The 13,942-nt window shown below is 54.6% G+C and overlaps 1 protein-coding gene across 1 annotated transcript in view; it reads right to left on the bottom strand.

Moving 5' to 3' along the window:
• Positions 1-3,162: 3,162 nt before the first annotated feature.
• Positions 3,163-13,942, bottom strand: part of ITGAV (integrin subunit alpha V) — a 56,420-nt gene continuing 45,640 nt past the window's right edge. Inside the window, exons 19-30 of the mRNA XM_081095551.1 lie at positions 13,082-13,149; positions 12,313-12,460; positions 11,726-11,818; positions 10,826-10,905; positions 10,393-10,473; positions 9,356-9,461; positions 8,641-8,799; positions 7,588-7,698; positions 6,873-6,986; positions 6,681-6,788; positions 5,647-5,769; positions 3,163-5,418 (exon numbers count right to left, since the gene is read on the bottom strand). Coding sequence (XP_080951677.1) covers positions 5,323-5,418; positions 5,647-5,769; positions 6,681-6,788; positions 6,873-6,986; positions 7,588-7,698; positions 8,641-8,799; positions 9,356-9,461; positions 10,393-10,473; positions 10,826-10,905; positions 11,726-11,818; positions 12,313-12,460; positions 13,082-13,149 — 1,287 coding nt within the window. The 3' untranslated portion in view covers positions 3,163-5,322. The remainder of the gene's footprint in view (positions 5,419-5,646; positions 5,770-6,680; positions 6,789-6,872; positions 6,987-7,587; positions 7,699-8,640; positions 8,800-9,355; positions 9,462-10,392; positions 10,474-10,825; positions 10,906-11,725; positions 11,819-12,312; positions 12,461-13,081; positions 13,150-13,942) is intronic.

The following is a 13,942-nucleotide window of genomic DNA, read 5'->3' as shown; positions in this document are numbered from 1 at the left end:
AATCCTAGAATTCATATGAAACCACAAAAGGCCATGAGTAGCCAAAGCAATCTTGAGCAAAAAGAGCAAAGCTGGAGACAATGCCCTGCCTGACCTCAAAATACAATACAGCCCCAGGCCTGGCTCAGTGGCGGACCGTTGACCCCTGAACCAGGAGGTCACTGTTCGATTCCGGTCAGGGCACATGTCTGGGCTGCCGGCTCTATCCCAGGGTGGGGCGTGCAGGCAGCAGCCAATCAATGATTCTCTCTCATCATTGATGTCTCTCTCTTTCTCCCTCTTCCTTCCTCTCTGAAATTAAATTTATACACACAGATATATCTATATATATAAAAGCCCAAGTGACCCTTATGACCGGACAACCGATGGTCGCTATGACGAGCACTGACCACCAGGGGCAGGCGCTCAATGCAGGAGCTGCCCCCTGGTGGTCAGTGCGCTCTCACAGCCAACCTCCCATGGACCCTCCCCCGGCCCGCCCCATCAGTCCCGATTGGGACTGGGTGAGACAGCCCAGATCAGCCGGGAGGGGCCCCGCCTGAGCACAAATTCATGCACCAGTCCTCTAGTGTATATATATATATACACACACACACGTAAATAGTATATATATACACACACACATATATAAATAGTATACACACGCACATAAATAGTATACACACACACACACACACACACACACACACACATACAAAGCAGTCCAAATGGCATGGAAATGATATGGAAACAGACCCATCAACTACTGGAACAGAACAGGGAGCCCAGAACACATCTGCACACGTATGATGATTGCTCTCCGGTGCCCACTGGGAACCCACACGCCTCCCCTGAGTTTCACATCAGCAGGAACACCGCCAGCGTGGTCTACAGGAAGCACCCCACGAAGGCTATTGGCCCACACACTGCACCAGTGCTCAGCTGCGGACACATGCTGCCTTTCACGGGGGGATCAGTGAGGACCTGTTCATGGGGGGGGGGGGGGGCGGGGCTCAGTATGGACCCACGAGCCAGAGAATTCCTCGCAAAACCATTTGACACCACTGGAGGCTGCCCCGCTTGGGACCAGGGACTTTTCCCTTCTTTGAACCTGAACGTCCATCGTTGCTATCGGACGCCTGTCCCACCAGGGTGTGTTGGGAGCAGGGAACTGGTTTCTTTGGTTCCCCGGCTCCGCAGAGAGGACTGGTACCCGGGGGTAGATCAGGACCCAGGCCCCACCCACGCGACCCGGTGTGGAGTTAGGACAGCCATGCCCAGAGGTGCCCCTCTCACCTGCGGCTCAGCTGTTGGGCCAGGATGCGCGTGGCTTTCTGTGAGTTCCTGTTTGTGTTTCCTGAGCTTCCAACACTGTACATTCTACTTTTGATCAAATTCGGAAGCCTTTTGGCTTCTCACATATATATATTTTTAAAGGTAAGATTTCCTTTTTTTAAATATACTTCTAAAATGTTTTTATTGATTTTTAGTGAGAGGAAGGGAGAGGGATAGAGTGATAAAAACAATTCGAAACATCAACGATGAGAATCATGGATCAGCTGCCTCCTGCACACCCCACACTGGGGATCGAGCCCACAACCTGGGCAGGTGCCCTGACCGGGAATTGAACCCTGACCTCCTGGTTCATAGGTCAATGCTCAACCCCTGAGACACGCAGGCCGGGCTGGCTGCCAATATTTTGTCCGGCCCATTCTCTCTCCCTAGACTCTTCGTACCTGGTTAGACTGCCCCCTGGTTCCCGGAGACTTTCTCTCCTCCTTCCCCTGGGCTTCAGGCGGTGAGTCTATTGGTCTATTTACCACGTTCTTTGTTAGGAAGTCAGGCATGTATGTATGAGGTGTGCGTGTCACGGACGCGACCCTTTTCCTGCATCACTGCTGCTTGCTCGTGTGAGTAAAGAACAAAACGTCACGGAAGGAAGACACGGTCCACACAGAAGTGGCACCTGAGGCTCAAGTTTATTGGGCGGTCAGTCGCGGACACCAGGAGGACCCAGTACACGCTCCACAGACTCAGAGCAAGTTGGCAACGACAAGGGTAGAACACGCGCGTTTTATGCCTCGCCCGTGGGCTGCTCAGGGGAAGCGAACTAAGAAAGCCGGTTACCCAGGCAGCAAACCGCTCTGACGTCCGCAGCTTCCCAATCGCGTCAGGAGATTCCAAAGTGTTCCAGACCCAAGGCGGGAGCCCTGTCCAGCCGGAAGGAACGTGCAGAAGGGACGGATCTGAGTGACTTCCTCTGTGTGCCCCCAGCAGACTCACGCCTGCTAACCAAGCATCAATCCATCGCCATCAGCTCAGGGTCAGCGAGCGACGGGTGCCGGAGACTGTCTGGGCCTGGTTACTCGTTACATTGCACTTGGGGACAACGGCAACAGGACGCCAGGCTCGTACCTCTCCCGGAAGCTCATTCTGTACCAGAAGTGGCAGTGAAAGGCAAGCAGGTCCCATCCTCACTGCATCCGCCTCCCAGCCAGCGAGAGGGTGACGCTCCAGAACACAGGACTACGCCATTTCTTCACCACGTTTGATCCTAATTCCAGCTTCAGATTTTATTTTTTTCTTGTTTATCGAACTCCCACCTGCACGAGCTCCCCAGCAGCACAGCAGGTGGCACCGAGTCAGGGCCCAGGGGACCGGTCCTCACCGTGCCGGGCGCCTCCCTCTGCCACAGGGGCGCCCGCCGCCTCCCGAGCTGTTGGCCTGATAACCCAGCCGGCCTGGGACACCCTGTGCCTTCGCCACACAGACCCTTCCCTGAGGTCATGGCTCGCTGTTGGAACCGTCCGCAGCCTCTTACGCAGCCAGCAGAGTCTCTTTTCTTAATATGTAAATTTCCTCCTTATAGAAAAGTATTAATGAGAATTTACCATGAAAAAGTAGTTTCATAACGCAGGTATAACTGTGACACTCCCTTTTTGATTGTTTCACACGTCAGAATGAAGAACTCAATCAGAATGATTATCATAATCGCGAGAGAAAGGTAAAGGGAAGACAAGGAATGAATGTCTCATGCAAACGTTTTTTAAAATATTAATTCTCAAATAAATGCCTATGTAAGAAATCAACGACAGTATCAATATCTACCAACCACAAATGCTTTACATATTATGTACCTCACTCATGTGTTTTTTTAAACTGAATCAGATTACAAGAACCGTATACTCAAACTGGATTTTAATTCTCAATAAATAACACAACAGTAATTAAAATAGTTGAAAATTAAAATAGTTTTCATAGGGTTTTGTTTTTTTACATTTTAACCAGATATATTGACAGGCTACTTTCAGGTACAGAGAATCCAGACATTTTCCTCCACGAGTAGGCTCTTACATTAGACTTCTACCATATTTTTTAGAGATGTAAATTTTCATTTTTAAAGAAAATCCTACTGCCTGAGACCATAGGCATAAAGGCAATCTGAAACATCGCGTGAAGTTCCGATGGGGCGGCCTTCGATCTCCGATACCAGACTGGACCTCGGACAGAGGCCGCACGAGGGACAGACTGTGCGAAAGGAAACACAAACTGCTTGGAAAGAGTGAATCTCTACCCAACACGTCACTTCAGGAATGCCTGTCGGTGCCAGGAAAATGGGTCACGTCGTGGAGCGACAGCGACTGCCTGGGGGCGGGCCCTAGGATAAACATGGTTTTTTCTTTAAAAGAAATAAATTTTTTGGCAATAAAAGTCCTAACTGCATGTGAGTAAGCTCTCTTAAGCTACTAATAAAATCCATCCTACCGAATCTGCTCACTGTTAAATCACTGACGCGAACTGCGGGGTCCTGCCGATGTTGGGTCGTGTGTGACTCACCACGTGCCTCTCGCGTATGGCTGCGTGGGGAATTAGCACGCGAGTCACGGCAGGATAAATCCCAGGTGTCTTTAAAACAGAAAACATTCAATGATTTAAGGGAAACACTTGTCATTGCCTAATGAAGACAACAGTTAAAAACCGACGGAACCCGCAACCTCTAACGCATAACATGATGTAATTGCACAAAAACAGGGACGAGAGTCATCGCAGCCCGGCTGAGGGGCTGTGAGTGAGTCACACAGGCCTCCAGCCAACGCAGCGCCTGCAGGCACAGCACACTCCGTGCAGCTTTTATAAAAAACTCCTAGAAAAGTAATTCATGGTAATGACCCTAAGAAAGTTGTAAAATCTTCCCAGTAACTGGAATTGCTTATAAAAGTACCTTTAAAAAATTATTTGAGAGCTGAGACTGGCTTTGCACGTTACACCTCGCTCCGAGCGAGGTAACGCCAGGTACGCAGCCTCGCACCACTGATGCTCGAGACTTTCGACGCCGGGCACTTCCCGTGCGGCCGAGGCTGGTGCCGGTTCCTGAGGCGTCAAGACCCCTCGCTGGCCTTGACGCTCCTCAGTAACGGTTTGGGGAACAAAAGGAATAGTACCTAGACTAGTACAGGAGGAAAATAAATGAACCCCAACTGAACACTGGATCTAATCTAAGAACGTACTATTGATAAGCAACTCTATCGACGAACTACAAACATGGTTTTTAAATTAAAATGCCTCTTTTTTTGTATTGTAAGTGGCCAGACCAATTCAATGAAATAATTGATTTCCAACTCCATATGGATGTAAGCAGCACGATGCTCAGCTGAAATCAAGCTGCTACACACGGGGTGTTTGTGATGTAAGGACTAACTTCAGCACAGGTTGACTTAGAGGATGGGAGATGCAGCGTACACGTAAATAGTCAAAATGCAATAAGGCGGACTGTGGGTTAGATATAAATAAGAATTTAACAACACGTACCCGAATTTCATAGTCAAAATACTCTCCCTATCTATTCCAGGAAAACATTCTGATGTGGTAATAAATGTAGAAATATTAAAATCCAAGTTCCCGGAGCTGTAACGTCTTTAGTCGCTGGAAAGGCGCCTGTAGTGTGATGTGTATTAACACTGAGTCCCTGTGCACACGATGCGGGTGCGAAGGCCCAAGGAGGAATCGCTTTAGAACAACAACAACAGGTTTCGTTAAATCCAGAGCAGAAGCCAGAAACGTCAGTGCGGGAGGGGGTGCCGTGTCACAGAAAGTGTGAGCCACTGACGACGGCCTACGTACATGGATGAGCTGTCACGGGAACCGTGTCTCAAGCACCAGACGCACGTCAGTGGGTGTGCGCTCAAGGTGGTCTGATTGTTGGTGGCGGGCAGCCTGGCGGTTATCGCTCTCGTGCTGCGGCCGACGCCCCCGGCAGCAGCGGTGACTCAGTCCCCGCGAAGGGAACCGGGACGGGGCCCAGGCGCCCTCCGGGGCGGGGGCAGCGCAGCTCGAGCCGCCCGGTTAGGTCTCCGAGTTCCCCTCGCCGTTCTCGCGCGGCTGCAGCTGCTCCCTCTCGGGCTCCTCCTGAGGCGGCCGCACGCGCTTGAAGAAGCCCATCTGCCGGGCGAAGAGACACCGTTACTGCCGTAGGTGGAGGCCGTTCAAGGATCCACGTGCCTGCGTCTCCCCAAGGAGTCTCCCCCTTCACACCCTCTGGGGTGCGCATCGCCCATCGTCATCATCCAAGACCCGTCCTCCTTCCCTTCCTCCTTCCCTCTTCCTCCTCCTCCTCCTCCCCTTCCCTCCTGCCCACCCCCCGCCGCCCTCCCTACGTCCATTCCTCACCCGGTGCATCACAAAAACCAGGACCGCCAGCAGCAGCAGCCCTGCCAGGACCGCTAAGATGATCACCCACACGGGGACAGGCATGGGCGCCGGCTGGATGCCCCAGGTGACGTCCGTGGCGACCTGTCAGGGAAAGAAGGTTTTGGGTCTTAAAAACAGCGCAGCTACCGGATGCCTGCTCTGTTTTAACGGTGTTCACATTCTTTCCTTTTCCTGTGTCTGAGGAGTTACGATTGAACATCTGGCATGGACAGCAGACACACACACACACTCACACACACACACACACACACACACAACTCCCAACAGCAGGGCAACTTCCGGTCGCCTCTGAAGTGGTTTTCAGACAACCCGGTCCAGTCGATGGTGTGTTGGTCCAACTTTCAATCCTCCGATCAAAGACCTTTAAAATGCCTTCACTCCTTGTAGTTAACGTCCCACTTTCTAACGCGAAGGGGAAAAACTGCCAAGAACTTCCCCCATGAGATTCAGGAAATGCTAAGACTCTTACACAGGACAAGATGCTGAAGAGAAAGGCATACCTTTAACAGGTATGGGGCGAGGGAGTAAATTATTAAACTAGTTTATAATCCTATCGAATGACTCTTCGTTACTTTTAATCAGCGGTTCTCAACCTGTGGGTCCCAACCCCTTTCACAGAGGTCGAACGACCCTTTCACAGGGGTCGCCTAAGACCATCGGAAAACACATATATAATTACATATTGTTTTTGTGATTAATCACGATGCTTTCATGATGTTCAATATGTAACAATGAAAATACATCCTGCAGATCAGATATTTACATGACGATTCATAACAGTAGCAAAACTACAGTTATGAAGTAGCAACGAAAATAATGTTATGGTTGGGGGTCACCACAACATGAGGAACTGGATTAAGGGGGCGCAGCCTTGGGAAGGTTGAGAACCACTGCTTTAAATCATCAAAACAGCCAAACGGCCGTTATCTAAGTAAACGCAACATCCAGGGCAGGAAGCCGCGCATCTGCCCCGCTGGCCGCCGGCGACGTACGAGGGTGGAGTTGGAGATGTCGTCGATGGGCAGGTTCTTGTAGGGGAACTCGATGACGCTGAAGGACGCCGACGACGTCAGGGAGTAGGAGCGGTTCTGGTTTTCCTTCTGCGGGAGGGACATGCGTGTGAGGCGTGTTCATCCCTCTGCGGAGCTAGCAGGCGTGTGCGGGGGCTGCGCCTGTGCACTCACGTTCATGAAGGTCTGGGTCCACAGCAGCGACCGCACGTACAGGATGGCGCTCTTCCCGCGGTCCAGGCGCCCCACCTGGCAGACGATCTTCAGGCACTCGGCCACCCCGCAGCCCTGCCAACGAGACACGGCTCACAGCACAGGTCGCTCTGTCCCCACCGCAGCCTTTTTTAAAATGTATTTTTATTGATGTCAGAGGAGGGGAGAGGGAGAGAGAAACATCCATGGTGAGAGAATCCTTGATCGGCTGCCTCCTGCACGCCCTCCACTGGGGATGGAGCCTGCAACCCGGGCCTGTGCCCTTGACCTGGAATTGAACCGGGACCTCCTGGTTCATAGGTCAACGCTCAACCACGGAGACACGCCGGCCGGGCATGCAGAACTGTTCAATTTCAAAATTTATCCTTATATACTATTTTTGCTGATGTCTCTGGGATTTTCCTGCATTTTTGCAGGAAAGCCTCAAAGATCAGGGCGAGACCAAGAAAATGGGCCAGTTAACGGAGAACAGAACAAGCATGTGGGAACAGCGTATCTGCCACGGGCGAACCACGGCGATGGGCCTTTGCGAGACAGGAATAAGGAGGGAGGATCGAGTGGCACGGACGACGTGCGGCTCTCCGAGCACAGCTGCCGCCGTCTCTGACATGCTCTCCGGGTCGGTCCCAGAACCGCGCGTGTCATGTCTGAGGGCTCGCTGCGGAGCCGCACTCACCAGCGTGTGGACGCCCCCGTCGCTCTGGGCCAGGTCCCGCCTGGTGACCAGGTGGCTGCGCTCGCCCTGCCCGGGGACGCTGTCGTTCTCCGCCGGCTGCGAACTGGAGACCTGGGGGTCACAGGACAAAGTGACGCGTCATCACGGACACGGCTCACACGCCCATCGTCGCACAGGCTGCCAGAGGCCATTTAAACGGGACCGAACCGGGGCGGACGGGCAACCCGCTCCTACACACAAACACACACACACACACACACACACACACACACACACACACACACGGCGGAGACACAGGAAGTGAGGGTCCGCCCTGAATGTGTCAGGGAAGGTCGCCTGGGCCTGGCCACGACCCTCCTCCCCTCGCAGCCTCCGGGGGAACCTGACAACCCCCCGGAGGAGCCTGCACGTTACAGGGCGCCGCGTGTGTGCTGGGCGGGAGGGGGCGGTCCCCACGTCCACAGACCCCACGAAACGCCACGCTTCTAGGCCCCCAAGTCCAGAGAACCAGCCGTGAAACGGGGCACCTTCTCCCCAAAGACAAAATGGCAACAACAGAACACCCTTGACACGGTGTCGTCAGGGGACAAATCACAGTGCGATGGGACCAAAGTCAGATCAGGTCACTTCATGCCTCCTGAGCCCGGCTGGTGTGGCTCAGTGGTTGAGCGACAACCCATGAACCAGGAGGTCACAGTTCGATTCCCGTTCAGGGCACAGGCCCGGGTTGTGAGCTCCAGCCCCCGTGTGGGCACGCAGGGGGCAGCCGATCAGTGAGGATTCTCTCTCTCTATCCCTCTCGCTTCCCCTCTCTCCACAGTTCACATGTAAAAGGGTCCCTCCACAGGTCACTGAGCACCCCCTAGACATGGCGCCCCCGGACTTCAGAGATCATTTACACACAAGCAATTTCACGCCCGGCGTCCTGGCTGTGAGCTAAAACGGTCTGCGGAACGGGCTGCGAGGAAACAGCCGTTTCGTTCCGTGCATTTCTCGGGTCGGTTCGGGAAAAAGCGAGGGAACCTGCCCCGTGATGAGCCGCCGCGGGGCTACCTTGATCCTCAGGGGGTTGATCTCGGTGTCGGCCGTGCAGTTCATGGGCCCGTCCACGTCGTACTGGAGGATGTAGAGCAGCGTGCTGTTGTGGTACTTGTGGGGCCACTGGAGGGTCAGCATGGCCTTGCTGAAGGAGCTGGGGCCGCTGTTCCTCAGCTACGGGGGCGGGAAACCGTCAGCCTCGTCCGGCCCCGCTCCATCCCACAGCCCCCGCCCTCCCGCAGGAGCCTTAGCAACAGGAGCGGAAGCAGAGCGTCTCCATGGTTACGCTCCCATCACCACACGACTGTTACCACGCAAAAGAGATCAAACCCGGGATCTGCTCAGGGGGAGGTCGGGATAAAAACATAAATGAAGAGGAAGCTCTGGGCAAGGTTCTGGTGAAGATGGCACGGGAAATGCTCCTCCCGCAGAAGCCAGATCTGCTCTCGGCGTTTCCCATGTGGAGTCGGACCTGGCCATGTCCCTGTGAACATACTCGGCCGCCTGTGGCTTCCACTCAGGTGGCACTAAGGGGCTTGAGACAACCACGTGTGCTGACTGCGTTCGGTAGCCACTGACGCCACTTGTCTCATGAAAATGAACTTGGGGACAATTCACACAACCAGAGTCACACCAGTGTGGTTTCCGTAAAACTCAGATGCGTCTTTCCAGCAGCAGCCGTCCCCTCCGTGCGGCCCCACCCGGGCCCCCCGAGGCCCACCCCGCGCACCTCGTAGATGTGCTGAATCACGGGCCCCACGTCCTCCTCGGTCTCGGGGTGCTCCTTGTGCTCCCAGTTGGGGATCGGGAGGAAGACATGGTCAGGACTCGAGACCCTAAACAACCAGAGAAAACCCACCATGAACATCAAAGAGACATCGGTTCGTTCTGAGAGCGCCCTGCGCCCGGACGAAGAAAAGCAGACCTCACCGTTACAAAAGCGCTGCCTGTTTAGGGAAGAACCACCGTGTGCACTCCTGCCTACGACGCTAACGCGACAGGCGAACGGGTGCCAAGCTGCGTGAGAGCTCAGGGCACTCACGCTGTGCCCGCTGTCGCCTGGGGGTTCTTGCAGATGACACGCAAACGAACGTTTGGAGCAGCACCTAGGCCAGTGATGGCGAACCTTTTGAGCTCGGCGTGCCAGCATTTTGAAAAACCCTAACTTAACTCTGGTGCCGTGCCACATAGAGAAATTTTTTGATCTTTGCAACCATAGCAAAACAAAGACTTATGTTTTTGATATTTATTTTATATATTTAAGTGCCATTGAACAAAGAAAAATCAACCAAAACAATGAGTCTGCGTGTCACCTCTGGCACGCGTGTCATAGGCACGCCATGGCTGGCCTAGACCCTTCTCTCCCCGGAGCTGCACTCACAGGCCAGCAGCAAGCGGAGCGCCTGCCACCCCAGACAGCGAGGGGCCGAGGCTTTACTTCTAAAAAGTAACCGCCGCCCTGGCCCGTGCGGGTGAGTGGTTAGCATGTCGGCCTGCGCCCTGGAGGTCCGAGGTCGTGGGTGTGATTCCGGTCAAGGGCATGCACCTGGCTTGCAGGCTGGATCCCTGGCCCCGGGTGAGGTGCATGTGGGAGGCGACCATTGCGGTGTCCCCCTCACATCAATGTTTCTCTGTCTCTCCCCGCCCCCCTCCCTTCCACTCTCTCTAAAACTCGGGGAAAACGTCCCCAGGGGAAGATGAACACACTCCTTTGTAAAGCAGCTTAAGTCGTGAGAACGCCAGGCGCTGCTCGGAGACCACACTGACCCTCTGATCTCCACGGCAGCGAGGACAGCAAGGTCGACTCTGTAGGACACCACCGGGCTGACTTTATCGAAGAGGTTGGAGCTGGAAGAGAAAACACGCCCTGAGGACCGAGCTGAGCATCACCCTCACTCAAACGAGCAAATGGAAAGCAACAAAGAAATGAAAAACATACAAATCAATGATTTGCATTAGCATTTAATTCCAAGTTTTACTTAACTTTTTGTCTTATAAACTCAAAACTGACAGCCATTCTTACAATATAAACAATGACTTTAAAAGGGTATAATCACGTAATGAAGTTTTAGTCTATTCTATTGCATATTAAATTACATACCATTTTTAACAGATATTTCCTCATCAGTTATACATTGGAAAGGTGGTTTTTAGTCACCCCAATAAACCCAATTAGAAAAGCGGAAAGGCCGTGTCATACCTTCGGATTTGTAAGTCAAACTTCACGGACGTGTCCATCTCCGACTGCTGGTGCACACTGAACCGGAGGCCAGCGAGGAGCTGACGGGAGGGGAGGGAGATGTCAGAAAATCCGGTCCGGCTAGTGCACGTCCACGTCCAATAAAAAGAACGTCCTAACCAGTTTTCTGCGCTCGCAAGAACCTGGAGGTGTCTCAACAGGCTCATTACAGGCGATCTTCTAGCAAAGCTCTCCCAGGACCCCTGGGCCAACCCATGAGGGGGTCCATGGTAAGTCCACCTCCTTGTAATACTCATCGTCTTCCAAAAAAATGAAAACGTGAACGTTTGCAGAAGGAAACTACTCTGCACAGAGATGTGTCTGCAGGAAGCGAACCCTGAGCCTGTGTGTGTTAAGGGGCAGGAAGGACTGGCCTCAGGGGACACGGGCAGGGCCAGCCCCGGCTCCCCGCCCCTCACAGCGCCCCACACCCAGCACCCGGCTCCTGCAGGTGGGACCGTTACAAGAGGAGAGGACACCGGCTGTGGGTTCGTGTAAATGACACACAAACAGGCATTTCCCACTCTCCAAGCCTGGAGGTGGCCGCCGGAAATAACCTGGCCTCGTCCAGACTGAACGAGCTGTGAGTGGAGAAGCTAGAGAGACTGAGAAACACGAAAAAAACAAAACCAAAGTACGTTCCACTTGTTAGCGAAACGTTGTGTTAAGTATACGTGAGCCCTGGCCGGTGGCTCGGTGGTTCGAGCACCTGCCAATCACTGGCCTCTAAGTCAAAACCCATTGAAAGGCACCATTTTGAAGTGTTTATTTAAGAAATTTACTGTAGACAAACCCACAGGGGGAAAGAATGTGCTACTTTCCTTCGCAGGAAAACACTCCCACGTGATCAGAACGTCTCACCTGCGTCCCAGCCTTCATGGGGTTCCCCAGGTCACACACCACCTGGCGGGTCTGGTTTTCTGTCTTAAACGCACAGGAAAGTCTCGCCAGGGCCTTGGAGAGACAGAGAAAGGATTACAAGGAAAATAAATTAATGACAGAAAAAAGAAAGCAGAAGCCAGGAGAGTAAAACGTTCCTGGACAGTGTCATGCGGTCGGACGTTTACATTCTTGCTGGACAAGGCAATACACCCCTCTGAGCAAGCAGGGGCGGGGCGGGCAGAAGCCAGGCGTGCACAGCTGCCACGTATGCACGTGGAGGCCCTTCTGGAAGGTCCTGGACACAGACACGGAACCCCAGCAGCTGAGGGCCAGGGTCCGAGGGCCAGGCCGAGGCACTGTCTGCCCGACGGGTTCCAGGCCCTCAGAGGCCATGCCCACCGTGACCTCAGAGCCCGATGAGGCAGCAGCTGGCAAGGGCACGGGGACAGGCTGGCTGGCCGTGCAGCCCGGGGGGGCGGCTGGGCTGGCACACGCTGCGCGGGGAGCTCCCGGGCGGGCGGCATGAGACTGGGGGTGCCCTGGGTCCCTGAACAGGCCGTGCCTACCTCACTGTTGCGGACGACGCCGATGAAGTCGGCCTGCGGGGGGAGGGCCACAATGAGCTCCGCCTCGTAGGCGCCTTCGCCCTGGTTCTGCGCCGTCACCATTAAGGTCAGGGGGTTGTCGTCCCCGACGTAGATCTTCTTCTGGTCTCTGCGGGGCAACACAGGCCCAGACCGTGAGACGGGCCGCGGGGGGCAGCAGGGCCGTCCACGGGACGGGAGACAGACACGCAGACGGCAGCACCGACACCCTCCCAGCGTCTCGGGGCGTTTACACGACCCCCAGCTCAACAGGAAACGGGGACCTGCACGCGGGCGCGGAACCCACGCTCGTCTGAGCGAACAAGGCGATGGCGCCAGCATATCCCCGCTGCCCACACCCACCACGGGCGTCACTTCACGTCTCCCTGTGCGCACTAGGTCTCTGATTTTAGGAGAAAACTGAATTGCTCATTTGCCACGATTCTCACAAAATCCCTTTGTGATTTATGTCTCGTGCACGTAATGGGATTCCTTCAGTCGGGAGGAGGCCGATGGTGAAGGGCGGCTGTGAGAGGACACGGTGGCCTCTCCCAGGACCCAGCGGGGGAAGGGACCAGCCTGCCGCCCCCACAGCGAGGAGAACTCAGCACCGACAGCCTGGCCGTCAGACAGTCACGCATCCGCCTCGGGTGTGACGAGTTCTCGCTCAGATGCACCGTCCCCGGGAGGAGGAGCTGGGCCCCGCCGCGTGCCCGTCCTGTGCGCGGTGTCACGGGCGGGCGGGCCTCACCTGTCCACGGAGACCGCCAGCTTGGGTTTGCAGACGTTGTCTTCGCCGCAGTCCAGGAGGATGTGAGCCTAGGAGAGAGGAGCGGTTATGTCCCTGCGCGGGAGCGCGGTGCGGGGCACGTCCTACTACACGCGGAGCGCGTGGACACGCATGTGCACACATATATACGGGCACACGGATTCGTCCACTTCGCATGCTAACAGGGGTCGTGGCTACTTCCTTTTACACGGGCCAGTGAACGGTCAGGAATGGCAGGAAGGAAAGGACTCAGGACATGAGATGACCAGGTGGGAGCTTTCCTTCCATCCCCAGTTGAGCTGCTAAGATTGTGGAATGAAGTGTCACACAGAAGAGAAAGCGACAGTCAAGAAATGAGGGTTCCGCCCGGCCGGCTGGGTGCGGTGATTGAGCATCAAACTATGGGCCAGGAGGTCACAGCTCGATTCCCATGAGGGCACAGGCCCGGGTTGCAGGCTCCATGCCCAGTAGGGGGCACGCAGGAGGCAGCCGATCATCATTTATGTTTCTATCTGCCTCCCTCCCCCTTCCTCTCTGACATCAATAAAAATGAAAGAAATAAATGAGGGCTCAGCAGCTGCTAGCTAAGGTGTGTGATCTTGGGCAAAATAAACTCCTTCTAGGGTTTCTCATTCCAGACTACGGTTCTGTCAACGCCATGGAAACGTGGCTGCGGGGTATAAAGGGAGGAGGGGACAGAGCGGCAGTTCAGAGAGCAAACCATGGGACCAGCCACGGGAACAGCCGCGGGAACAGCCACGGAACCAGCCATGGGCACAGCACAGGGGACGGCCACGTAGGGAGCCACCATGGGAACAGCCACTGGACACCAGGAGTCCAGCG

This window comes from Myotis nattereri (assembly GCF_964212035.1).
Source record: "Myotis nattereri genome assembly, chromosome: 7".
In the NCBI taxonomy this organism is placed as follows: domain Eukaryota; kingdom Metazoa; phylum Chordata; class Mammalia; order Chiroptera; family Vespertilionidae; genus Myotis; species Myotis nattereri.
The sequence above is the reverse complement of the archived record's forward strand: the minus strand, read 5'-3'. Positions and strand labels throughout refer to the sequence as shown.